Consider the following 27,871-nt stretch of genomic DNA (forward strand, 5'->3'; position numbering starts at 1 on the left):
GGAGGAGGTGCTGAAGACCTTTTCGGGGTTGCAACCCATTACTACAGTTAAGTTGGATGGTTCGAATTACTTAGAATGGTCACAATCTGCAAAGATGGCCATTGGTGCTCATGAAAAGTTAGGGTATATCATTGGTGAAGAAGTGAAACCCGAAACTAACAGCTCTCGGTGGGTACAGGAGAACTATATAGTGATGACTTTGTTGTGTAATTCCATGTTGCCCCATATAAGTAAAAACTTTTTATGAGCAAATACAGCTAAGGAAATATGGGATGGGGTTGTAGAAACCTATTCACAAAAGGAGAATGTTGCAAGGACTTATCAATTGAGAAATCAGATTATTGCTATAAAGCAGGGAGATACACCTATTGCAGTTTATTTTTCAACCCTTAAAACCCTGCGGCAGGAGATTGACCATTTAGAGACATTGGCTTGGGAAACCACTAAGGATGCAACTGCCTACCAGAAACACCTAGAGAAGTATAGGGTGTTTGAATTTCTTGTTGGCCTTAATCCCCAGTATAATATTGCAAGACAACACATTCTTTTGAGGGATAGTGTTACCCTTTCCCAAGCATATGCCTTTGTTTTAGGGGAGGAGAGCAGGAGAAATGTGATGATGAAAAATTCTGGGTTTAATCAGTTAACCACGGTTAGCACTGTGAGACCTAAACAAGGTGGAGACTAGGGTGGTAGTGAAATCAATAAGGAAGACGAAAAAGATTTGATCTGTGACTACTATAAGAAGCCTAAACACACAAGAGATACTTGTTGGAAACTTCATCCACATTTTGTGCTGAATAGACTCAAAAATAAGAAGGGAAATGCTGACATGGCAGTCACTGGTGACATTCTGGCCCCTCCTATTATAGCTGCTCTGGAGTCTATTGTAGCTGTTGTAGTAAGGGCCGAACTTGAAAGGTATGAGCAGTTCCTAAACCAGTGGGATACAACCAGTTCTAGTTCAGCAATAGGTGGAAAGCAAGGTACAGGTGGTTTTGGTGGAGTTCATTCTACTTTGCTCACACAAATAGTTCACATGCCATTGCAAATTATGTTTCTACTTTAGGTAAGGAGGGACCTCTTTGGATTATAGATTCTGGAGCCTCAGAGCACATGGCCCATAGCTCCACTATTTTTTCCTCTTATCAGCTCTGTTCTAGCAGAGAAAGGGTCTCTACAGCTAATGGATCTCATGTTCCCATTGTTGGGAAGGGGTCTATCAAGATTAGTGATTCCATTTTCCTTCCCACTGTCCTTCATGTTCCTAGATTGAGCACTAATTTGTTATCTATTAGTAGTTTGATTAAGAACCTGAACTGTTCATGATGGTGCGCGATCTGGATGCTCCTAGCTGTAGGTCAGCTCGAACGCTTGTTGCCAAGTAGGTCGCTTGAATTGCAAAAAAGGAGGAATTAGAGAACCCAAGGTAGCTAACCCGGTGGGGTCGCTCTGATGCTTAAGTCAATAATAGTAATATACGAGCTGAGAGTTTGAGAAATAGGAGAGCTAGAATGCACTTAATCGTGCGTACCTGGGTCCTAGGGGTTGATGCCCTTATATAGTTGAGCAGCGGTGGGTCTAACGAAATAGCTCTGGGATCTTCGACCCATATAGATGGGATCTGTTCTGCCTTAGAAGGAGAGTAGTGTACCAGACAATGAAGTCTATCGTTACCGTCTGATACGGACGGGGAGAGGATAAGGCCTGTCATTACACGGCGTGATCCTGGGAGATTTAGAGTCCGCTGAGAAGCTTCTAGAGTCGATTACGTGTCACTTCGGTACTCAAATGCCAAAATGGCTTTGGTGCCGAGGTGCCTGAACACCCGGGCTCCAAAATTGCTGACAAGGCTCTCCTTGTTGAGTTGTCATCCTATTGGCAGGTCACGTCCACATGTCATTTACTTACTAGGTCGGGCCAAATCACCCCTCATCAGTTCAATAATTTTTTCTCCTTGTCATTGTATCTTGTATGATCTGGATTCAAAGATGATGATTGGGAGTGGTCGTGAAGTGAATGGAATCTACCTCCTAGATGTGCTTCCTTCATCAGAGTCATCATGTCAGCAGGGATAGTGAGTCAGGGTCTATGGGTCAGATTATGCTTGGCATAATCACTTTGGTTATTTGCCTTTTTCTTCTTGGAGTCTTTTGTTTCAAAAGCTATTTGAATCTGTTAGTTTATCAAGTCTGGAGTGTGAAGGTTGTCAACTTGGAAAGCATTGTAGACATTCCTTTAAAGATGATAATAAAAGGTGTTCTTCTTCTTTTCATGTTATTCATTCTAATATGTGGGGACCTTATCATGTTCCTTCTATGGGTGGTTATCGATATTATCTCTTATTTGTGGCTTGGGTTTATTTGATGAGATCCCGAGATGAGGTACCATCCTTAGTAGGGCAATTTCATCAGACGGTGCTAACATAGTTTGGAACACGAATAAAGGTATTCAGATTAGACAATGCCAAGGAATATTTTGAAAAACACCTTGCTTCATATCTGTTAGAATATGGTGTTTTCCATCATAGCAATTGTTCCTATAGTCCATAGCAGAATGGTGTTGCAAAAAGGAAGAATAGACACATATTGTTGAGATTGCAAGGAGCATGATGATCACATCTACAGTTCTAGTGTTTTTGGAGTGTTGCAGTTCTCACAACAGTATATTTGATTAACAGAGTGCCCTCTCGTATACTTGGATTCAGCACCCCATTCAGACTCCTTTTTCCTGAGGGGGAGATGTTTCATATTCCTCTCAGGGTGTTTGGGTGTGTCTGCTTTGCACATATCCTTGGTCCTCACTACTCGAAGCTTAACCCGAAGGCAAAGAATTGTCTTCCTTGGATATACAAAAAATCAAAAAGGATACTGTTACTATGATCCAGTCTTTAGGAGTCGGTATTTTTTCCTCTTAGGATTAGGCATAACGTTGTAAGCACGTTCAATTATCACTTAAAAATTTTTTCGGCATCTGTCCCTTGAAATACCCTAATTTACCCTTGAAAAAAATTAAAACCCACTTTTGAGAATATCTATAAAATATTCATTTAACGTGCTTATTCTGTTGTGCCCGGTAGATTCTGTCCCTCTTTTGATGGGCCATAGTCCCACATACCGTAAGCCCATAGGTAGATGAGCGAGACATATCCAGCCCATTACCAAATTCGCACGTGAAATGTAAACGTGCCTAGGACAGGGGATTGGTGCCGGTTTAGAGGCTTCGGATTTTGGACGAGAAATAAAAACTTCGCCTGACTCCTTAACTTCAACTCCTTTCCGTCTTTAGGGTTTCAGAAGACCTACGGAGGAGGGAAGATAGCAGGCCGCTCTCACAGCCATGGGTAAGAACTAAGTAGAACAGAAACATTCTCTGATCCATCGTTTTTCTTTATTTCTTCCGTATCTCTCATGCTCGATTGATGTGTTTCGGCCTGCTTTTGTTATCTCTTGCTCTTACGTTTTCCAGCGAGGATCAAGGTTCATGAGCTCAGAGGAAAGCCGAAGGCCGAGCTCTTGAACCAGTTAAACGATCTGAAAGCAGAGTTAGCGCTGCTTCGAGTAGCTAAGGTCACTGGAGGAGCACCAAACAAGCTATCCAAGATGTAAAAAATCTCTGTATTTTTAGAACATATAGTTTTGATGTTATTGTGGTGTCTTAGATTTTTTAGGACACACAATTAATTGGTCCATCGATTGGTTGGTGCCTTTTTATGCCATCTTACAGTTTCGGTTGTTGTGTGGATACAGAAAGGTGGTAAGGTTGTCAAATTGCACGGGTTTTGACGGTGATTTCTCAGAAACAAAAAGCGGCTCTGAGAGAAGCCTACAAGAAGAAGAAGTTCGTGCCGCTTGATCTTCGTCCAAAGAAAACCAGAGCCATAAGAAAACGCCTAACAGCCTACCAGGTGCTCTTTGATGCTTTGCCTTTTTCTGTCCATCCCTTTATTCTTAACTTAATTTCTTGAGTTGAATTGCTAAACATTTCTTATTTGGCTTTTTTAGAAGGATAAATGGTTACATGTCATATTGAAACGTCTTAAATTTTGTCTAGACATTGCACTGAATTATTAATGGTGATGACTGAATAGAAGTAATAAGATAATTGAATGTCATTGTTCATGTTGACATATGGCCATATGGGGCACGATGCTATGGAATAAGAACTTATGGATCTTAGGTATCACCTTGCCCTCTTCCCCTTTTTCTTCCGAAATTTGTAAAATGTTGGATTTTGTTTAATGACTTTAATCCAGTGTCCTAGAAGCTGGTACGAGAGTACTGGGATTCTGCATTTGAGTTCCAGCAATTCGGATGTTTTGTAATGTATAATTGGAAAAGAAATGTCTCTAAGCTTTTCAATGCTGAATTTTACGGGATCAACATTTTTGCTTAGATCACCCTGTTAAATCCTCAAAACTCTTATTACTGTAGTAGTTCCTGGTTGGGCATTTTGACATTGCATTGTTGGTCCAACTAACATTTTTTTGGTAACCTGTGATTTCCATTGACTATGCTTGAATGGGATTTGTTCATGTTAGGTTGGGGGATAGGGTTCCCAATGCTAACCTACTCCTTAGGTTACAAAGGTACTGAAGATTTCTGGTAACGTTGATTTATATGGGTGTGTACTACAAGCATTTCTAATGGTGGCATGATGCCTTCAATATATATGTTTCAAATGACAATTACCTCTGATCTCTTAACAATGATTCATGCTTATTCTCTAATGAAAGGGCCCCAACTCCTAAGTGCCTCTGTCTATGAATCCTTCATGTTTTTCATTTGTTTGTATATTGAAGAACAATGATGATTACTGCAGTTTTACCATTATTCTGTTAGTGTTTTGCATCTTTTATCCAGTGATCTTGTCTCCAAACTGTTGATGGTTAGCTGGTTCTTTGGTGGTCTAAGTTTTCTGTATTTGTACTTCATTAGACCTGTTCATGGACTGGGCTGGGCTTTTACTCTTCATAAACATGATTTTGGTAGGCCCAAGCCCGAGCCCGGCCCTAATAAAAAGCCCGAAGCCTGACCTAACAGAAGAAAGAATTCACCGCCGGTGACTGTCTTCGCCGGTGCTGAGTTCATGTCTATGAGAGAGAGAGAGAGAGAGGATTCACCGGTCGGTGCTCAGTTCGCAGTTAGATGTGATTTTGACAGTGAAAAGAGGAGTCAGTTTGCGTCTAAGAGAGAGAGAGGACTCACAGCCGCCACCGGTGCCTGTGTTTTCCGCCTCGCCGCCAGTCTGCCGGAGTTGTTGCGCCGGTGAATGTTCGCCGGTCCTACGGCTGCTTGAGAGCGTGAGGAGGATGTGAAGAGAAGAGAGGTTCGGCATTGGGCAGTTCAGCTAACAGAAAATGTGGAACGAGATGAATGAGAAGGGTTACTTAGGATATTAGGGTTTTTGGGTTTAGTTTATAGGTCGGGCCAGGCTATTTTGGCAAATCCTGAGCCCGGCTCGAATTTATTGCGGGCCGGGCTTTTTGGCCCGAGGTCAAGCCCGTGGGCTCATTTGCGTGTTCAAGCCCATCCGGGGGCCGGCCCAGCCCGGGCCCATGAACAGGTCTATACTTCATATAATAATCATATTTGAGAGAAAGTCCATTTCCTTCTTTCTGTCCATTATCTAAATCCCCTCCCCAAACAAAGAAAATAAAAAAAAAAAGAAAAGAAAAAGTGCTTTTGTTGGAAATGAAGCCCGATAATATGGTAATTTGTCTGCTACATACTTGAGGTAATTTCTTAGGTCCTTGTGGTGGTCTTATAGGGGGTTCTTGAATCATCTGCTGGCTCTTTTTTTCTGTGGGCTTTGACTAAAAGATGTTCAATTTCATTGCAATGATTCTCTAAATGGTTCCTTAGTTTGGCTTTAACAATCTTTTCTTTTTATTTTATTGTAATAGCTTAGCCCCATATCCTTGTGGCTCACATTCCTAATATCTAAATGTCCATCTATATGCAGGCATCTTTGAAGACAGAACGTGAACAGAAGAGGGAGAGGTATTTTCCAATGAGAAAGTATGCCATCAAGGTGTAGAGTGGATTCTAATGAAGATTGAGATAACCATAACCTTTGGCAATCAATTAAGGATAGAAACTTCAAAAATTTTGCCCCTTTTAATCTCGGTTTTATGCAGACTACCATTTGTTTGACCACATTTATGTTTGAATATTTTGACATAGGCACAAGTTTGGGCTTGCTCATTGTCAATTGTTTGGAATTCTAGGGAACAATGTTGCTTCACTCACAACGTATGGCAGTTTCATTCTTGATTGGGGCATGGCTAATGGGTTTGGTCTGCTCAAGCAGCATTTCCATTTTTACTTGACTCATCACATGGCACCCTCAGGTTATTTAATACATACGGAAACATGCTTTTTTTTTTTTTTTTATTCATATCTTGTCGTCCTTGAATAACAAGGGTTTGCATCTAACCTGCCTTCGTTGCTGTAATCTTGCCTTGTTTGGTTACACAGTTTCTTGTAGGAACAAGCATTTTTCATACTGTTGCCTACAGTCATTACTGATTTTTTAATCGACTGTTTCACGATTGATGATGATTCAACTTTGCGTTCTATAACATTATTTGCCTACGGCCCACCCTTCCGGAGATCAGATCTATTTAGGACTTTAGATTTTCTTATTTGGGGTTTGTAAAGTCCAGATGGCCCTCAACCGATTACACAGAAACATCCAGCCATAAAGCTTTTTGCAACCTAGTCGAGGGCATTATGTGCCTGGGTCTTAAGAAACCAGGTTTATATCAGCAATTCGAAATTATGATTTGTATGTCTCGCTGTCTGAAAACAAAAATAAAATCGTATTTTTCTTTTCCTGTCGGCATGGTGTTTGAATTATTTAATGAAGGTAAGGTTGACAACCTCAATGGATATGGATAAGTAGCAAACAAACCTTAGAAGCGTGCGAAGCATTATGATGTCAAATTATTTGATGCGTTCATCCAAAAGAAAAGAAAATCAATAAGCTCAATACTTCCTAAAGTTGAATCACTCACCTTTGCTCCACAGGGGCTGTATTTCAGTATTCTTTGACGTAATACAATATTTTTTTAGCAACACTAATAACCATTCTCAAAGGTGGTGAGAGCTGATTGCGGGGCTCAAAACCGCATTTCGCAAACGACTATCCGGTTTACATGGCAACCAAGCCACCACTCAGTTCCAAACTTCCAATGATTAAAAGCATTGATACAATATTACTATTGCCCATCTAATCTTATTGTTTAAACGTGACATATGTTCCTAATTTGGAAATTCCTAATACTTGGTGTTTCGTCGGGTCTAAAAATAGATATACATGTCAAAATTTTGAACTATGCATTATTCAGAATTCCTAATTTTATTAGCGGCATACATTTAAAAAGGATATTATTTTTTGGTAAACACAAAAAAGTATTCATTAAACGAAAGAAACAAATGAGGGAAATAAAAAGAACAGAACAGGAAACTAACTACAGCCTACAAAGTCCAACTTAAACATCAGAAAGACCAAAAGAAATAGAAATATTTGACTGAAAACTAGATTTCAAACCAAACTTCGCTGCAGCATGAGCAGCATCATTTGCTTTCCTTGAACAGAAGTGAAACCTCAAGAGTCTTCTTACAACTTCTCTTATATTTTGACAGTAGAAGAGAATTTCTGGCAGAACTCAGGAGCATTGGCAGACTGCACTAAGTTGGCACAATCAGATTCAAAAAGAGCTTCGGAGATTTCCAGCTGATCAGCAAACCTAACCTCCTTCCAAAGAGCTTTGGCTTCTGCTAACAAAGGAGAAGAAGCTTTTACTGATCCAAAACCAGCCGCCCAGAAAAAAACCCATATGGTCCTCCAAACAAAACCAAAAGATGCTTTAGAACTTGACAAAAAACTCCCATCAGAGTTGAACTTTAGAATCCCCTGCTGTGGAAGCTTTTAGGCAATTGCAACATTCTTGGGGTTAGGATTGGAAGACTCTCAATTTCTTCTGCTAGTGAAAAGATCTCTCCAATATTGACCTGTAAATAGCATTAATAACAATAAAAGGGCTTACATCTTCATTTTCAAAACAAAACTTATTTCCATCTTTCCAGATTCCCCACTAAGCCAGAGTTATATTTGCCATATCCGTCAAATTTTCTCTCCCCAGCAAAGAAACCAGGTTCTAAAGCCAGATACATCTAGCCTTGTTACATAATAAGAGAGAATGCAAGATTGTTTGAGGTTCTTTTTCCACACCTGTCACAGATTTCAGATTCAACCAAAACCACTTTTTTCTTTTTTTTAACAGCTATAGCATTCACACTACATCTCCATAAGAAATGTTTGATCTTTGGTTCAATTGATAGGTTCTACAAATTAAGGTTTTTAAAACCGATCCGAAGAACGAACCAGTCAGGGGTTTGGTTCCCGGGTCTAACGATCAGCCCATTCTAACAAAAAAAATAAAATAAAATAAAATAGGGTCAAAACCGTTGAACGGTTCAACTGCCTGAATCAGCGGTTTACTGACTAAATCAATGTTTTTTTGCAAATATCCGGTTTTGTGAAAAACGGTTTTCCGGCCCAGTTTTTAAAACCATGCCACAAATAGTTCCAGTAGCTTTTATCAAGTGTTGGACTAAGAAACTCCAGGAATTCTCTCTCTTGCATTTTCTGGGCAATGAAATAGGCAAATCTGACTGAGAATTTCCCATTTTTGCTTCCAACCCAACACAGTTTATTATTCCAAGGACTGGGCGACAGATCAATCCTTGATCCATAAGCTCTACTATTACTACCTGGGATGAGGTCTTAGGTGTAGGACCACCCCTTCTAAGCCTGGAATCCAAGGACTTTTACATCTAAACCACTGCTGACTTTCTATAGATGGCTTCTGCAGGATTTTCCTTCCGACAAGGATACTCCTCCAGCCTTGAACATTTTGCATGGAGAAAATGTGAGTTATTATAATATTTTGCCTTTAGGATTCTAACCCACAAACCAGAGTTACCCGTACACAATTTCCAGTCAAGCTTTGAGACACAAGCTAGCTCTTCAAAAGTATTATGAAACGTGAACTATTTTGCGTTCCTTCGGGTGTTTTGGTGTGTGTGTAGCTGATTTTTTTTTATTCGATTTTGGGGAGGTTGAGGTGTTTTGGCATATGATACAGTGTTTAATAATTTATTATAGCTTTGAACACATTATTGATGCCACTTGGCTCTATTAGACGCCACATAAGTCATTTAAAGCGGAAACATGCCTCTGTTGGGGGAAACAATTTTTTGAAGCTTCCTCCAACACAAATACATAATAATTCTATAAAAGTGCCCAAGCAAACAGGATTTGTGGAAGATAAAAAGCCAAGAAATGCCTTATGTGGTGCTTAGCTGGATATCAAGTACAAACACAAATGGAAACATGTATTTTGGGATGTGCTTATATAAACACCACCCTTGTCTATAAAATAAAATACGAAGCAAAACATGTATTTTTGGATAAATGTTTTTAGTTTGATTAAAAAAAATGTTTCTGAATCCAAAAAAAAACAACGCTTTGAAAAATAAAAACATATTTCTGGGACAAGGCTTAGATGTAAGCTCTTATGGTTCAGAGACTTCATACCAATCCATATTTAAATGGGTTTGAATTGTCAGTATAAAAATAAATTAAAAAATGGAAGTAAGAATTGTAAAGTAGAATAAATTGGATAAGAACAAACAATCTCCATAAATTAAAATTAAGGAATGCATCTCTCTCTGCTTTTGGTAAAAGAAAAAACACCACACAACCAATAACATATTTCTCAAACCATTTGCGGGACCCAGTTTTGTTGAAATCACTTATCTTCTGAATCGGTCCACACCACAGACCAATTTCTCGTCCATGGTTTTTTATTATGGACTGATCCGCTCTACCATGGAACTTTTTACCTGGAATTATTTTATGGATTTTTTTTTTTGCATGGGATGTTTTATCTTAAAAATCTATTCTATATTTTTGTTATGTATATTATTAAAAAAATAAAATATTTCTTTTTCTTGTTATATAATATTTAATGCTATATACACTTTTTAATTGAATATGTGTATATTTTATCTTTTTAATTAAATATGTGTGCATTTTATTAATTATTATTTTTATATAAAATTAGTACTCTTAACAATTTAATGATTTTATTTATTTTTATAATATTTATTAAATTTTCAATTGTATTTAAATTTAGAAATTTTAATAACTTCATAAATTACTGTTAGCAATTTACTAATATACTTTATTATGTATATTACTAAAAAAATAAAATATTGCTTTTTTTTTCTCTGATTAACAACATAGATCACCTCACATGTTGTAGGTAGGGTTGTAATTAGGCATGTCAATGATACTCGAAAACTCAAGGTCCAATCCGACATCCGATTTGATTATCTTGGATTCGGATTTGACCCCATCCAATCTTATTAAAATTCGAATCCGATTAAATTATAATATTTATTAATTTTAATATATAATTGTATTTAAATTATAAAAAATATATTCTATATATTTTATTATATATGAATTTATAATATAATTGGATTATTCGGATTTTAATCGGATTGGATGGGGTAAAATTCGAATATGATCCGATTATTAATCAAATGTAGATTGTAACATCAAAATCCAATCCGATTAGATAAATACATTATTCGAATTCGAGATAATCAGATTGGATGTCAAATCAGGTCTTAGATTTTTTAGTATCATTGATAAGCCTAATTGGAATCAAAACAAAGGTGCGGAATGAAATACACCACACTTTAGAATACTTATATAGGTATGGTGTGGTTCAATCCGTACTTCTTTATTCATAGTTCAGCACAACTATGGAATTAAGGTATAAAGTAAATGAGAACCCATCACCCAATTTCTCATCTAGGTTATATAATACCTCCTTAATTGGTTTCACGTGGATTGCATGGACAGCCCAATCTGAATATGCCGGAGCTATATAATTGGTGTGGGCCTTTGCTTTAATTCTGCTTCCCAATTGCTGCAGGGCTCCACCATATCAAGGCCCTGATTGGGTCTGGGTCTTGGCTCAGTAGATCTTCTGAGTTCTGACTACTGTATGTCTCTCCTTCTCATTCAATGACCCGATAGCCTCCTCCTCCTTTGAGAAAGCCATGATTGACGAAATCAAGCAATGCATGGAGTCTGGAAACATGGTAAAATGAAGACTTTTGATAGAGTCCTCTCTCTCTCTCTCGCTGATTAATTAATGCTGAAAAAGATGACGCCCAAATGGGTCGATAGATCTTGTGACTCAGAAATGAGTTTTAGTCTTACCCAGATGGAAGAAGCTATTAGTATTAGAAAATCCGTGTTCTGGTTGGTTGTGTTTTCTTTGGTTGGACTTTGGACTTGGTCTTACCCAGATCGACTGGCAATCTGAATTACATGACATTCTAGACGATGCCTGCTCTGCTGCTTTCTGCCATATTTAATTGGTTCAACTCAAAATCAAACCCAGTGCATGTTTTTCGTAAGATCAACCTAATTGCATGAGCAAACATTTATAACATTCCATGGAATTTGGTTGACCATGTCAACTGGCTAATGTATGCATGAATCCTGCCTGATCGGTGAGACAAGAAAGAAAGAAAGAAAGAATGCCAGATGGCATTCTTATTATCACAAAATAAGAAATAAAACAAATATAATTTTGTAGTGTGCGGTGGGCCTGTGGCCTAGGGCTGCCAGGTTGCAACTTGCAAGTTGGAACAGCCTAGCGCAAAGGCAGGAGGAAAAAAACTGAAAATTTAATCAATCCTGGGCTTGGGCCTTGGGCCTTGGGCCTGGTTTGGAGAAAAGAAAAATCAATCCTTAATAAATGATAGAGGATACCGCCTGCCCTACACCCATTAGGCCATTACCCATGGCCATACGGAGCTTAAGTACGACTGTAGAAAGGGGTCAAAACTCAAAATAAGACTTCAAGCGACCACAGTGGGAGTCGAACCCACGACCTTTTGATCCGAAGTCAAACGCGCTAATCCACTGCGCTATGCGGTCTTGTCATATAAACATACGCATGTAATTATTAATTATATAAAAAGTAAAAATGCTTCATTTCCTTATCCCCCTCGTTCGGGCTTTGGATAAAGGACATGTACGCATCGCATCCTCTCCTTCTGTTTCTGTTTCTGACGGCTCCCTTGGATTTTATTTTATTTTATTTTATTTAGATGTGCTGCTTTTTTACCAAAACAAAAAATAAATAAATAAATAAAAGAATGCTGCTTGACCAAATATTTATTTGGCAAGATCTTTTAATATAATTATTATTATTTTTTTCCTTCTTAAACTAGAACAAAGCGTTTTGACTCGAACGTTCTTACGGTTGGTCCCTGTCTACTACGTATTCCCATTTTTAAATATAAACAACTCTTCGGTGGAGTCTTTGCACTCACTTATAACTAGGACTCACTGCAACTTATCGGTTTGGCTTTTGGCCGAAACCAATTACAAAATGTGGAGTTCAATTGATTTCATCGTCGGATCGATTAGTTTCGTTGAAAATATGAATCCATATTTAATTTCATTTGGGTTAGGATAAAGTGCCACTCGGGGCGGGGCTGAAAGCCTGAAACACTGTGTTTTTTCTCTTTCCCATGTGTGTTTTGTGAAAATAAAAATATATAGGGTAAATTATAAAGACCTCCTAATACTACGAGGTCAGTGATAAAGAAGAAAGAACCCTCTACACTTTTGTTTTTTTTTTTTTCTTTTTCTTTTTATTTGTTAAGTCAGATAATGGAATGCATTAAATTGTCAAAATACCCATTAGAACTTTTTGTGTTTTCTTTCCCTTGCCCTTTTCTCTCAAAAAAGGGCCCTAAAGATTCAACTGGGAACCTTTTCTCTTAAAGGTTCGTTTGATAGGATTTTCTTTTTGTAATGTATGACCACCACCGGTGAGTAGTTTAAGAAGTATTGGATTGGATTGATAATTTAAGAGAAGACGGTTTTTCTAAGAGAAAAGTGTTTTTTAAGAGAAAGGGGCAATGAAAAGAAAATACAAAAAGTTTTGATGGATATTTTGGCAATTTAACCCATTCTATTATCCGATTTAATAGATGGGGGTCTTTGTCTAACGGCCAAAGTTTAGGAGGGCCTTTGTCACAAAAAAAAAGTGTAAAGGGGTCTATTCACACAAATTTCAACAAGGGAGTCCTTGTAATTTAACCAAATCTATGTCATTTGAAGGGCCACTTTTTATCCTTATCTCCAGTGCTTCAAAGCAGCAGAACCAGCTTAATTGAATCTTTTAAAGTATATATTCATGTATGGTTATGTACTTCAACGATTATATAGTCTAAAAACTAGATCAACCTGAACCAAATCCAATGTCATCATTTTGTTTTTAATAAATTGTTTTTAAGTAGCCAACCCTATATAGTTGGGATAAGGTTTGAATGATGAAGAGGAGGATGAATACTCTCACACTCAAGACCTATTCATTTACTCTGAAGTCTGACATTTAAAAGTGCAATAATTACATTAAGAGGTATATTGGTATCTGTGAACTTTTTTTTCCTCTGAATTCTAAATGTAGAAAATGTTGTTCTGAATTCTGAAAATTATCAGCATTTTGAACTTGATCTTTCATTGAAAATTATCAAATATGATCCCTATTTCTACCATAGCTGAAGAAATATTTGGCTAAACTTGATCTTTCATTGAAAGGGGATCATTTGGATTGGTCACATTGACTTTAGCAAGTCCATGTTAGCCTTACACAACTACTGTTTAAAAGAGAATTTTTCAATTAACCACAAGTTCTGAATTTTTTTTTTAGTTTTAATTTAATATATATATATATATATATATATGCCAATTTCAATGGAGACTCGCTCAAGAGAAAATGGAACACAAGAGAGGGTTCTAAGTTTTAATAATTTTAATTACATTTTTAATATTTTATAATGTGCTTATATTTATATTATTGATTCTATCTTAATATTACAAAGTTTTGGGTAAAATAGATAATTGAAATTTTTAAATTTTTAAATTTCCGGTCAAAAGAAAAGCTCCTAAAATTTTCCATACATGATGTTAGTGATAATGTTCAGAACCTAACCAACCTTTAAACTATGTACCGGATTACAAGTGGAAAAGATTTCTTTCTCATGCAATTGATGCTTAAAATACTGAAACTCAAGTAGTGGAATGAAAGAAACCACCCAAATTTCTAGGTATCATAAGTAGTTTAACAAAAGAATCAAACTATAATAAGTTCGCCTAGAGATTTCTACTTTCAAGTGATGACTTTAGCTTAATTTTCCTATTCTAATTCATACAATAGTTTCCTTACCTATGGCCTCTTAAATTTCCTATCATCTTGCCACCCTCTGATTCACAAGATCAGTTTCTGTTAGGGCAAGCCCGTGCCCACACCGTTCGAACCGCCTTATGCAACCTTGCATTAGGAATTTCTCCCCATGAAATAAAGCACATAAGCAGGGAGATATTCTCAATGCAAGGCTGTAAGGGCTGTTTGAATGGGCTTTGCCCTGACCCAAGCCAAATTCTTGATTCACAAAATGTTGTTTACCTGCATATCTTATTAAGGCCATGTCTGGGAGTGCTTAAAAAATAAGTCCGGGTAAATTGTTGAAACCTCCCCCTGATAGCGATTTAAACGGATTGGATTGGATTCGAATCAGGATCAAGGTTTAAAGTATCGATACGATATGAGTTTCGGTCGTATCGTATCGGTATTTAGAAATGGCCGAAACACTTATTTTTTTTTAGTTTTTTTTTCAAACTTTAGTTTTTTGGAAAGATTATAGGCTGTTTTTTATTATTAAAAAAAATAGGGGTACAAAATGCCTGTTTCCAGGTGTTTCGTATCATTTTTTAAAGATACGATACGATACGCCCGATACGGGGCATATCGTATCAATACTTTGAACCATGATCAGGATATATTTAAATCCGATCTAATAATAGAGTTTGAGATCTGATCTAATCAAAAGATCTAACAAGATCTCACAAATGGTGATTCGAATCTGAATCCATTAAAGATGTTGGATATTTAAACCTGATCTAATCCCATTTGAATTATGAAAAGGAAAAACATGAAAGTTTATTTAAAGAATAACAAAAAATATAAGTATTTTTTCAACTATTTTTATCATATATATTAATATATACTTTTTTTTATAAGTAAATGTTTATAAATATATACATATATATATAGGTCGGATCAGATCCTGTTGGGTCGAATACTGGGTGATTTGAATCCAAACTGAAAATACAGCAAAGAGGCTATCTGAATCTGACAAATATAGGATCAGATTTGGATTGGATCATGATCCGATCCATTTGCACCCCTATCCCCTAAAGTTTGATAACCTCTGAACTTTTTGACATAATTGCAAGCAAGATTCAAAATATCGATATGTCTGATACACTGGTAGAGGCATATCGGGCAGTATCGGTGGTCTTTTCTAGTTTTTTTTTTCAAATTGGTTCAAAGGGGTCGGTTTAAGGTCTATCCACCCCTAAACTGGTCAAAACCCCGATACACCCTCCATAGGGGCGTATCGGGAAGCTCCCAATATGTATCAATATTTTGAACCTTGGTTGCAAGTAAACCTCTTTGATTAGAATCCTTTGACAATAGATGAAATTGTCCAAAATACCCATACAATTACAATTGAGGCTAGTTTTTACCGAAAATAAATGCACAAGTTTTATGAATAACAACACAAAAAAACAAGAAATTAAACTTCTACCTTTACCTTTGAGCAATTGATATAAAGGGCAAGTTTAAAAAATAAATCAATTTCATAAAAAAGATTGGAAGGGCTTACGGTAGTAATTGATATGAAGAGAAATTTTGGAAAATTAACATTTTGGTAAAAAATAACTGCATGGATCTTTTGGACATTTTCATGTTTAACAGACAGGGTCTACTTGCAACTGTGTTAGAAAGTTCAGGGGAGGTGATTGCAATTACCAAATTTTAGAGAAGGTTTTAGTAATTTACCCTAAAAATCAGTGTTTTTGAATCCGTGTTGGCCCGGGTGGTCGGACTGTTTGGCCCAGGCAACTAGTACCGCTTTTACCCTTAACCCATTCCTTGGCCAAAAACCGTTGACTTTGATCAATGACCTAATGGCCCAAGTGGTTGAATCATCAACCCGTTTGATCCCAACAATGGTTTTGGCCATTTTTATTTTAATTATTTTTAATCTTTTTTTTAATTTAAAACAGATTGTCCATATGAAGCGGACAATTAAACTGCTGACTCAAAAACTAATGGCAAAACTAATTCCAATTTCGGATCAATTTTTAAAACATTGATAATAATAATAATAATAATAATAAAACGAAGAATGACGTTATGTATGTGAGGGGAAATATTAAGCCACAATGACGAGCAATATTGGTTATACCAGCAAGTTGGTTACTTTGATTCCAAGACTTGTCAATTTTGACTCTCATAATTTTACGAGTACACGCTACACTAAGTACTTAAGTAGTACACAGTAATCTTGGATTTGGAGTTTGGACATATCCACTCTAATACAATACAAAACCCCTTGTCAGGTAGGTGGCTTCTTGGGGGATGTTTCGGTGTGGATTTACCGATTTACCTTTCCCGGTCATACATGAGTTCATCATGTTTATGTAACCTGCAACGTAATTTGCATATTGCGTGTCATTTTCTATTTTTATTCCATCTCCATCATTTTCATCGTAATCATCATCATCATATGACATCAACTCCTATAACATCATCTTTTTCTTTTTCACCAGTCCTACCGTCGTCCTTCGTCATATTCCACCAAAACGGCAAAAACCAAACTTTGTCATGCATGTCTCTCACTAAACAATTTCGACAAGTATTTTCAATGCATGCTGAAATGTGCATATGGGGCGCAGATATGTGCTCTTGGATTAATATCAGCCATTTGATTCATCTTAATTAAATTGTGGGCCTTATCATCATACATACATCATATGGGTGAGAAAATGGGTAGATTCTATCTGGTACCACCAATTGAAGCCAATCTCGAATCAATCTTGGTAAGGTTTTCTTTGAGATTGACTATATGGATTTGAAATACCGAATGTTTATGATCAATTGGCCAATGTCAAAAAGCTTTGCGGGAAAAATAAAGAACAAGTTTCATAAATAAACTTTGGGGTCTACCTTGAAACCAAAATTGACAAGGTAGGGTGTAATTCAAAAAACATGAAACTCTAACCCCCTTTAGGGTAGATTCCTGATTCTGCTTTAGAACTGAACCAAAATGACCCATTCTAGCTCCTATATCTGTATTGTCAATCAATGATGACTATATATCTAAAGCCTAGTTCTCTTAACTTTATTAACAAATGCCCCCCAACTTTTAATTAAGCCTAGTTCACATTAATTAGTCAGTTTCCAGGAAAGCTTGAATTCTCACAACCCACATTAATTAAGTTGTTCACAGGAAAGCCTGACTTTGAGTTCTAAGTGTGAAGTTTTGGTGGCATGCGTATTTTGTCATTACATGCTTTAATTTGTCAAGTTTGAAAAAGTTGCATTTGATTGGGTCTAGGAGGTGAGACCCCCATTCTTCAATCTTCATTCATTCTACTATTTATTTTATTTTTATTTTTTTTAACCACTGTCCTTATAAAATAAAATAAACAGGCCGGATGTTGCTTGTTCCACAGAATTTGACTGTTGGACTCGGTAATATCGAAGAGTTCAGAGTTGTAATGACAAACTCAGAGTAGGAGTTGGAGCCACGCGTTTATTTTAATTGGTTATCTAATAGACAACATATAATTTCTAGGGGAAAGACATAAATAAATCATATGGAAGATGATGATATTCATATAAATATGACTTAATGATCCACCCAATTCTTTTTTTTCTTTCTTACCTTGAATACCTTGAAAAGGAGGAGGAGAAGAAGTCGTGTCTGAATGGTAATTACGGGGCAAGAATTGTGTAAGAGGTATGATTTGAGTAAGCCCACGCCCTTTATTTTGCCACATTCCTATCGACCGCCTACTAAATTAAATTAATGGTTTTTTGGTCCAAGATTGGTTTTTAGGTGAAATGGAATCGATTCTTGGGTCAACCAACTGATTTTACCATCCGGTCTGGTCCGATTTTCAAAACCATGGTAAGAACATTTTCGGTGAATTCAGCCTCTTTGCCTATTGGCATCACTTGAGCAGCTGAGCTGGCCACCTCAATCTTTGCACTATAATATTGTTTTGGGTTATTATACCCTAGGGAGTAGGGACAAAACGGCCTAGGCCTAATTAATTGTCCTCCTCATCTATCTATCCTTTATCTGGTCCACATGCTCTAATAAGTCTGAAGCTCTGTGTCCCTTGCCAACAGGCTTGGAAATACCAGCTTTTTGTCTTGTGTTGTGAGGTGTATTTAGTATTATTACTACAGGTGGTGTTGGCAGTGGCCAGGACTATGGCCCTATATCCTTTGGACGACTCTAGAAATGTTGGAAATGGAGGGAAGACTGTGGTTACGTGGAGAGGATACTATTGTACTCGTCGCTAATCTACGTCTTTTCTTTGAATTGGTAATACCCAGCAGGAAAATTACCTAATTTTATTTCTGTGCTATGAGATCACATTGTGGGGCGGAGATGTGAGCTCCTGTGGGCTATACGTGTGTATGAAGAACTCAACAACTCCTGTGGGCTATATAGCAAGCAGCTAGAGGTAGCGCACCGCGTTGCTTCCAAAGCTAGATCAGAAGCCAAGCGTGTTTTCACTATTCCCAGCAAGCAACGCGCGGGTATTTGCGATTGCGACTCAGGCGCTCAGCCCCTGTCCGAGCCTTTGGTTGTTTCCCTTCCCAAACCGTTATTACTTAATACACACACATATTGACTTTATCAAAAAATTTAAAAATTTAAAAAAACGGTTACACAGGGATGATGACAATGATGGATGATGGACCGCGGAACGTATACAGTCAACTCAATGGCTGGGTCAAGGTGACGTCTGACGAGTAAATCCAAATCCCAATTAATCACAGTGGTGTGGACAGACAGGGCCCATTCCCATTCCTGATTCCTCTCAATCCAAAGAAAAAGTTCAGAAAACATGAAGCTGCCTCTTAATTTCCTTCTCTCCCTATTTAATCCCTGTGGTGATTTCGCCATGGCCACCAAATCAATAGCCATAGCAGACACAGAGACACAGAGACACAGAGAGTTCGTCAGTACCTGCTCGTCCCCCAATTTGATTATTCAATTTAACCCTCTCTGCTCTGCTGCAGCCTCAAGAATTCCGGAGTTTCACATTACCTTTCAAGCGACCCCAGCTGCTTACTTGTTTCTTCTTCTTCTTTCAGTATTCACCACAACTTCGAAAGACGATTGAATCAATATTGTTGATGCCGAGGAAAGGAATGCGCACCGTCTTCTTCTCTTCCTCCAAGGATTCATCCCCATCCCCTTCTCTCTCAAGCCGCCCTTCCACTCCCCTCCACTCCTTATCCGAAACCATGATCGCCGAGAACCTCCAAGTTGCAGAGTCTGTCATCACTAAATGGGATCCTAACTCTTCCACCTGTGCCAAAGTCACCTCTCTCTTCTACGAGAGCCGAACCGAAGCCATGGAGTTCCTCAAATCTGTCAAGGATTTGCAGAGATCCATGTATTGCCTCCTCTCCCACCACTCCTCTTCTCATCTGCTCGTCCGCGCCCAGACCCTCATGCAGATTGCCATAAAAAGGCTTGAGAAGGAATTCTTTCAGATTCTCTCCGCCAATCGCGACCATCTCGACCCTGAATCCATTTCTGGTCGTTCCTCCCTCTCCACTGCTTCCAGCACTTCTGATCACGACGACGGCTCCGAAGACGATCTCCAACTCACCACCGACTCTATCTCAGAGGTCGAGCAAGCCTCCACTGTCGCCATGTCCGACCTTAGGTCTATTGCCGAGTGTATGATCTCTTCTGGTTACGGTAGCGAGTGCGTCAGGATCTACAAGGTCGTCAGAAAATCGATCGTCGACGAAGGCCTTTACCGTCTCGGTATCGAGCAGCTCAGCTCCTCTCAAATCCATAAAATGGACTGGGAGGTTCTCGAGCTCAAGATAAAAAATTGGCTCAACGCTATCAGGGTCGCAGTGAAGACTCTCTTCTCTGGCGAGAGAATTCTTTGCGATTACGTCTTCTCCACCTCCCAGTCAATCAGAGAATCTTGTTTCTCGGAAATTTGCAGAGAAGGGGCCATCCATCTCTTCGGGTTCGCCGAGTCCGTCGCAAAAAGCAAGAGATCCTCTGAAAAGATGTTCCGGTTTCTCGACCTCTACGACGCTATCTCTAATCTCTGGCCCGAGATCGAAACAATATTTTTCTTCGAGTCGACCGCCGCAGTAAGATCACAAGCCCTCTCCTCACTCATCAGACTCGGTGACGCGGTGAGAGCGATGCTATCGGACTTCGAATCGGCAATTCAGAAGGATCCAGCGAGATCCTCTGTTCCTGGTGGTGGACTGCACCCTCTTACTCGATACGTGATGAACTACTTGAGCTTATTGGCCGATTACAGTGGAAGTCTTTCCGATATCATTGCCAATGGACCTGCGCCGGTACAATCTCCACTTCCAGAGTCTTACTACTCGAGCCCAAGCTGGGTGGATAACCAGTCATCGGCGATTTCCGTCCGATTGGTATGGATCATACTGGTCGTCCTTTGCAAACTCGATGGTAAGGCCGAGTTGTACAAGGATGTCTCTCTATCATATCTCTTCCTGGCTAACAATCTCCAATACGTCGTGTCAAAGGTACGCACGTCGAATCTTCGGTACCTCCTGGGGGAGGACTGGATAAGCAATCACGAGGCAATGGTAAAACAATACGCCGCAAGTTACGAACGAATGGGGTGGAACAACGTGTTCTCAGCGTTGCCTGAAAATCCGGGCGCAGTGGCGTCGAAGGAGGAGGCGAAGGAGCATTTCAAGAGGTTTAGTTCAGCTTTCGAAGAAGCTTACCGGAAGCAGTCGTCGTGGGTTGTAACGGACGGGAGACTAAGGGACGAGATAAAGTTGTCCATCGCCAAGAAACTGGTACCGGCGTATCGGGAGCTTTACGACAGATATCGGATAGCGCTGAGCGATGAAAAGAATGTACACGGTGTGGTCAGATTTGCCCCAGATGATTTGGGGAATTACCTATCGGATCTGTTTTACGGGACGGGAGCATCAGGAAGTACTTCGTCGTCGTCCTCCTCTCGTTCCCGTGGGTGGCGTTCTCAATGAGACGGGGCGATTTTTTTTTCCGGTTCTAAACCGACCGTCAGTCTCTGAGTCTGAGGGTTTTTTTGACTTTTTCTTCTTTTTTCAGGAATCGGTCTTTTACCGGCATTTTATTTTTATTTATTATTTATTTTACTGTAAATAACAAAGAAAATAAAATGCCGGCGAGTTTTTTCTTTTTCAAATGATGTATAAATGACAATATAGAGACGATACGACATAGACTATTAGATTTCAGAGGTTGACTTGCTATACAGTTCCTAGCGAATCCAACTTACCGCCTCTGCCGTGGGTACAGTGTTCAGAGGTTTGAAACGCTATTGAAAGAAAACCGGTCGGCCGGCAGGCGGAAAGAGAGAGTTGATAACGAAACAATCTCAAATAATATAGTTGAATAGTGAAGACAAGAACATTATTGCATTTGGAATTGTAGTTTGTCGCTCTTATCTTCTTTTCGTCAAGCAATCTAGTCGTAACGTAATTATCGATTGCTAACGCTAAGGATTTAATCGGAGAAGAAAAGAAAGTCAATAAAACTCTAATTTGTTACGTAATCAAGACCGCGAGGATGCTGGGCAATCTATATTACAACACAACGAGAGAATCCCATTTATAATTTGTTAACGGTGAGAATGACTGTTCAGCCCAGGGTCAGTATTTGTAGGCTGAAAGTACATTTGGGTAACTCAGAATTGATGTCAATTCATCGGAGGAAGATATGGGTGCATAGTGTGGGTTTTTACCTTTTGAATGTTTATAGTTGTGCATTGGAAATCATAAATTTGTATTGGGTCTATCGTACTTCTCCAAAAATTTTATTATTTTCATGATTGGATATTGATGCCGCCTTAAAGTGGTGGAGCTCGGTGATATCCTGTAGAAGGAAACAAGAGAGCATGTGGTGATATCTTGATCTTGTAACTCCCACGATCAAATTAGTATCGAGTGTTTAGAGATGGTTGAGAATTCAGGAATTCATAAAGTATCAATTAAATGTTCACCCGCCCCTTAAATAGGTTTCGGTATACCTATCAGGATGTATATGTGTTGCGAAAATGTAGAACACTTGTTGTAGTCTTGGAACACCTGAAGGTTGCTTTGCCTTGGTGGAGCTCGGGTAAGACACCTGGAGCTTTATCAAGACAACTGTTACTCGAGCTTGGCCACATAATGCTCGACCTAGACACATGTGGCACAGTTCAAGCTAACCAGTATCCAACCGAGACACCTGGAGCCCAATTGGTGCGACAAGCATTAGCCACTTGGTGTATGGCTGTGACATGCAATGTCGATCTGTCTTCCATGTCTTCAGTGCATGTGGTGGGCCCAAGATTGGTTACTAAGCAAGTTTACCTCACGTGTCAATGATCTTGTTGCATGTACTGCTAGGTAGTCACTCAATGGGCAAATGTGAAGCACTCCATATGGGAGCTTGTCTTAATAGGAAGATCTCTTCGGAGGTTGGAGGGTGGTGAAGCCCATATATCCGAGCAGAAGCTGAGGAGTCCAAGGTGAATCTTATCCTTTGAAATGGCAACAAGACGATGTTCTTCAAGCTAAAGGCAAGGTCATTAGTTCACTCAAATGTGCCACGTGTTCAAATTCGGAGGTCGGATTTATACTCATCAAATATGTTGTCTTAAATCCCCGCATGTTCATTACCCCACCTGTTATATTCCTAATTAGTGGGACCCGTGCAATGCATGGATTTTGTTAAGTGAAAGTTAAACAATAGAAATATATAAGAGTATATAATTGTTTTATCTTTTAACTTTTTAGTAATTAATCCAATTGAACTCGACCTAAGTTAGTCGGTTTCTAGTATTTCTGATCGGCATTAGTTTAACAATTTTCCAACTCAACTAAGTTAGGTCAGTTTCGGTTTGACCATTTGTAAACTGACTAAAATTGAACCGGCCCGACCATAGATATATATTAATAGTTTATATTTTAAATATAATTTTTTAATATGGGAAAATTCCCATATTTCTTAATCTAAAATATTTTATATCATAAATTTATTTTTTAATAATACCACTATAATTTATTAAATTTAAATTTAATTTTTAAGTTTAAATCTTTTGAACAAACAAACTAAATTGAAAATAGATCCAAACCAATACAACCCGAGTTCGTGGGCTTTCACTAATGGTCAATCGGTTTCAGGTGACAAACTCCCGACGTAACTATGTCAATTTGGTTCATGAAACAGCCTACAACCAAACTGAGAAATCATTGAACACTCTTAATTTCAGCTAAATTAATAGTCTAATTTATAATAAATAACAATAATTTAATCATCAATAATTATTGAAAATTTAATGCAAAATACAAAATTATTGAAAATAAATTTATAATGAAAATATAATAGATATCTAATAAAAATACAATAAATACTGAAAATCTATTAAATTAGTCAATAAATAGTGTAATGTCAAATAATAGTTTAATCTCTAATAAATATTAATTAATAAATTATAGAAGTGCAAATTTCTTAAACTACCCCAACTACTTAGCTAATTGACTAACTACACCCCTATTATTTAAATGTTGTCTTATACTACCCTTATTGTTCCAAACAATTACCATGGCCATTAAATCGTAACGGAAGGGTTGGAAATGTCCATTTTACCCTTAGGTAATTTTCTCTCTCCTTCTATCTTCCTCGTTGAATCGAGTTGAAATGACCCTATGTTATGGACACACCGCCCGGCAGCACACTGCGGCGCAATCATAGGCAGCAGCACGCACCGCCCGGCAGCGCCGCACAGCAGCCCGGCAGCGCACCGCACGCACCGCCCGGCAGCGCGCACAGCAGCACGCACCGCACAACAACAGCACTAGGCAGCAACACGCACCGCACGACAGCAGCTCGCACCTCACGGCAGTAGCACGGCGAGATGCGTGCACTGCCCGGCAGCAGCAGTAGGGCGGGGCCCACATGACAGCTCATCAGGCTGGGCCCACACTTATCTTACCACATCAGCTCTGCCCACCAACTCACCGCCAGCTTACCTTATCCCTTATCCCTTATCTTATCTTATCCTTATTTTATCTTCTTTAAGTAAGAGTTATGAGTTTTAGTTTGAGTAGGAAATTAGGAGTTTTAATTTGAGTTAGATTACCCTAGCCTAGCCGAATCCAACAAGGAATTCCCTTCTGTAATCTCCTATTTAAGGAGCTACGAATTGAAGTAAAGCATTCAGTTTTCCAGTCAAGAAAAGAGTGAGGAGAGTTCGGGTGGTCTCTTGGACAAATCACCCCAAGGGAGAGTTCGGGTGGTCTCTTGGATAAATCACCCATTCAGTTTCCGCAATAGGGTCTGCACGCAAGGGAAGGCGCAAGGGAAAGCAGGGCTTTCTCACCGTGGACCGACCCGTGACGAGATCCTACGCGCGGGACCATAACATTTAGTATCAGAGCCAAACATCACGGGCGATATGGAGCAGCTATCATTCAAGGTCAACGAACTGGAACATAGGCTAGCAGAAACCAGCATGGATGTTCGTGCAGTCAGGGAAGATGTCCGGGAGATGCGACGCCTGCTGGAAGCATTCCTCTCCAACAAAGAAATGAGTTCTGAGGGAATCGCCAACACCAACAGACGCCATCCGGACTGGGCAGAGGCATCCAGTGAACAGTAGATCGCTGCCCCTACAGCCGCAGTTATTTCCAAGGATCAGCGCACGGATGATGAAACTGTAAAGTCTCCTCCTTTGGCTGGGAACAATGTCACGAACATTATATTGGTACCTGCAAAATGCGCTCCTTGGTTGAAGACAAGTGGGCTTGGCGATGTTGTTGGGGCTTTATCGAAGGCTTTGGCTCAGCGTGGACATAGAGTTATGGTTGTGGCACCACGTCATCGTAACTATGCAGAAGCCCAAGAAACAGGAATGCACAAGAGATATAAGGTGGATGGGCAGGATATGGAGGTAACTTTCTTCCAAGGTTATATTGATGGCATGGATTTTGTGTTTATGGACAGCCCTATGTTTCGCAATATTGAGGAAAATATATATGGGGGAGGCCGAGAGGATATTTTAAAACGCATGGTTCTCTTCGGTAGGGCTGCTCTTGAGGTTCCCTTCTGTAAGTATACCCGGTGCGTTCCTATGATCCACAACATAGCACACCGGGGCCGTGGCCCAGTACACGATTTTTGTTATGTGGATCTTACACAAAACTACTTCAAACGATATGACCCAGGAGGTGGGGAACACTTCAATGTCCTTGCAGCTGGCCTGAGTGCAGCAGATCGTGTAGTCACTGTAAGCCATGGTTACGCCTAGGAGCTGGAAACTAAAGAAGGTGGCTGGGGTCTGCATCAAATAATCCAGCTTTATGCACTGAGCTACGAGGCAGTCCCTGTTGTTCATACTGTTGGTGGACTAAGAAATAGTGTGCAGCCGTTTGATCCATTCGCAGAGTTCCAAGCCACGTATCCGGAATTCGAGCTTGAGGACAAGCTCGTAGTCCGGGAGGGGTGTGATGTTATGGACACACCGCCCGGCAGCACACTGCGGCGCAGTCATAGGCAGCAGCACGCACAGCGGGCCGCCCAACAGCACGCACCGCCCGGTAGCGGCGCACCGCATGCATCGTCTGGCAGCGCGCAGCACGCACCGCCCGACAACGCGTAGCACGCACCGCCTGGCAGCACGCAGCACGCACCGCCCGACAGCGCGCAGCACGCACCGCACGGCAACAGCACTAGGCAGCAGCACGCACCTCACGGCAGCAGCACTACGAGACGCGTGCACCACCCGACATTAGCAGTAGGGCGAGGCCCACATGATAGCTCATCAGGCTGGGCCCACACTTTTATTACCACATCAGCTCTGCCCGCCAGCTTACCTTATCCCTTATCCCTTATCTTATCTTATCCTTATCTTATTTTATCTTCTTAAGAGTTATGAGTTTTAGTTTGAGTAGGAAATTAGGAGTTTTAGTTTGAGTTAGATTACCCTAGCCTAGTCGAATCCAACAAGGAATTCCCTTATGTAATCTCCTATTTAAGGAGCTACGAATTGAAGTAAAGCATTCAGTTTTCCAGTCAAGAAAAGAGTGAGGAGAGTTCGGGTGGTCTCTTGGACAAATCACCCTAAGGGAGAGTTTGGGTGGTCTCTTGGACAAATCACCCATTCAGTTTCCACAATAAGGTCTGTACGCAAGGGAAGGCGCAAGGGAAAGCAGGGTTTTCTCACCGTGGACCGACCCGTGACGAGATCCTACACGCGGGACCATAACACCCTGGTAGGGAACTATCAGCAGCCTCTCTGGCAAATACAAGAGAAGGGGGAGAGGAAAAGTGGAATCGAGAGAAAGAGAGGGAGAGGGAGAGGAAGAAGAAAAGAAAAGCAAAACAAGGAGGAGGTATTGATGAGTTTGAATCCGTGCAGGGGCAGTGATCAAACAGGGGAAGGGAACGAGAGAGAAGGGGAAGAAGGAGGGAGGGAGAGAGAGAGATGGAAGTGGAGGGGGTTATTGCTGCCGCTAGTTCATAGTCGCGAGGATGTTCACAGTCGGGAGTTATCACTGGTTGCCTTCACCATTCTTCACTAGCCATGAAGACCAAATTGTCCTCACTGTCGTTCTTCGCCAACCACGATGACGAACATATCCGTTCTTCACCGCTGTTCTAGAACGAGGACATGATGTTTGTTGTCCCCGAGCTATTGGAAGAAGACCACAAGGTCCACGTCGCAAACACCCTGAATCTGCTCTTCAGTCACCAACAAACTTCCCCCACCTGCGGCGATGACAAAACTGCTCTAGTCCACCTCGTTCAAACACGGCATCGATCCAACTGTTATCAAAGCCCTAGCTAACACCGGAACCAACATCGACATTGGCACAGCGAACAACATACCCTTGTTGGCCTCTGACCCCAACTTCAGGAAGGAGTGGGTCTGTTGGAATCTCATCGCCTGCTTAGAGGTGGAGTTTCTCCCAACAGAACCTCAGCCCCATTCAGAAAGGTGTACGTGAGTAACGTGAGGCCGGAATTCAGTTAATCGGAAGCTCGGGTTGATTGTAGTCTTCCAGAATTAATTCATAACGTTCATCTAAGGTATAAAAAAAAGGATAATATTGGGTTTTGAAAAACTTTTATAGGTCACGTGGGGTCACATGTGTATGAATTGTGATGGAATATTATGATAGGGGTAGAGGTAGTCAATTGTAAAAAAATTTAGGGATAATTTAAAACGGATCCTTTGGCCACGTGTCTCATGAAACTTAGGGGTACTCTAAGAGGTAGTCAATCCTTTAATGGCCAGAGGTAGTCAATTGTTTCTTTTTAAGACGAAGTTTCTTTTCGTCTAAAGATTCTCGTCTAAAGATTCTCATAATAGACATATGCTCCTTCCCTTCGCAGGTCTCCTGTATTGACATTACACGGGTGACATTAAAACTAGTTTGACATATCCTGCTTAATCCTACTAGATGTCCTACTACGAGCGACTTTAATTGATGTTTTAGTTGATGGTATTTTCATCCATTGCAAGTCTATGATGGTCTCGAACTCATCTCAGTTCATGAAGAGTTATGAACTCATTGCGGATCCACATCGGCTTGAATGTCATTGTGGGTGTTTTTGTGGTT

At 39.8% G+C, this 27,871-nt stretch overlaps 1 protein-coding gene, 1 non-coding gene and 1 pseudogene across 3 annotated transcripts; 2 read left to right on the top strand and 1 right to left on the bottom strand.

Moving 5' to 3' along the window:
- The first annotated feature begins 3,185 nt into the window (after positions 1-3,185).
- LOC104594661 (large ribosomal subunit protein uL29-like) lies at positions 3,186-6,246 on the top strand (annotated as a pseudogene). The gene is made up of 4 exons (XR_016082183.1): positions 3,186-3,343; positions 3,469-3,604; positions 3,750-3,907; positions 5,965-6,246. The product of XR_016082183.1 is annotated as a large ribosomal subunit protein uL29-like (transcript).
- Positions 6,247-11,959: 5,713 nt separating this feature from the next.
- On the bottom strand, positions 11,960-12,033 carry TRNAR-UCG (transfer RNA arginine (anticodon UCG)). The gene has a single exon. It is a non-coding gene; the product is annotated as a tRNA-Arg (tRNA).
- Positions 12,034-19,058: 7,025 nt separating this feature from the next.
- LOC104594662 (exocyst complex component EXO70H1-like) lies at positions 19,059-21,502 on the top strand. The gene has a single exon (XM_010255056.3). The coding sequence runs from the start codon at positions 19,397-19,399 to the stop codon at positions 21,266-21,268; it is 1,872 nt and encodes a 623-aa protein (XP_010253358.1). The 5' UTR covers positions 19,059-19,396; the 3' UTR covers positions 21,269-21,502.
- The last annotated feature ends 6,369 nt before the right edge of the window (positions 21,503-27,871 follow it).

Source organism: Nelumbo nucifera, chromosome 2, assembly GCF_055504915.1.
Source record: "Nelumbo nucifera cultivar China Antique chromosome 2, China Antique-T2T, whole genome shotgun sequence".
Classification (NCBI taxonomy): domain Eukaryota; kingdom Viridiplantae; phylum Streptophyta; class Magnoliopsida; order Proteales; family Nelumbonaceae; genus Nelumbo; species Nelumbo nucifera.

Excerpts from the sequence above, each read along its gene's own strand:
- LOC104594662 (XM_010255056.3), top strand. The coding sequence starts at position 19,397 with ATGCCGAGGAAAGGAATGCGCACCGTCTTCTTCTCTTCCTCCAAGGAT.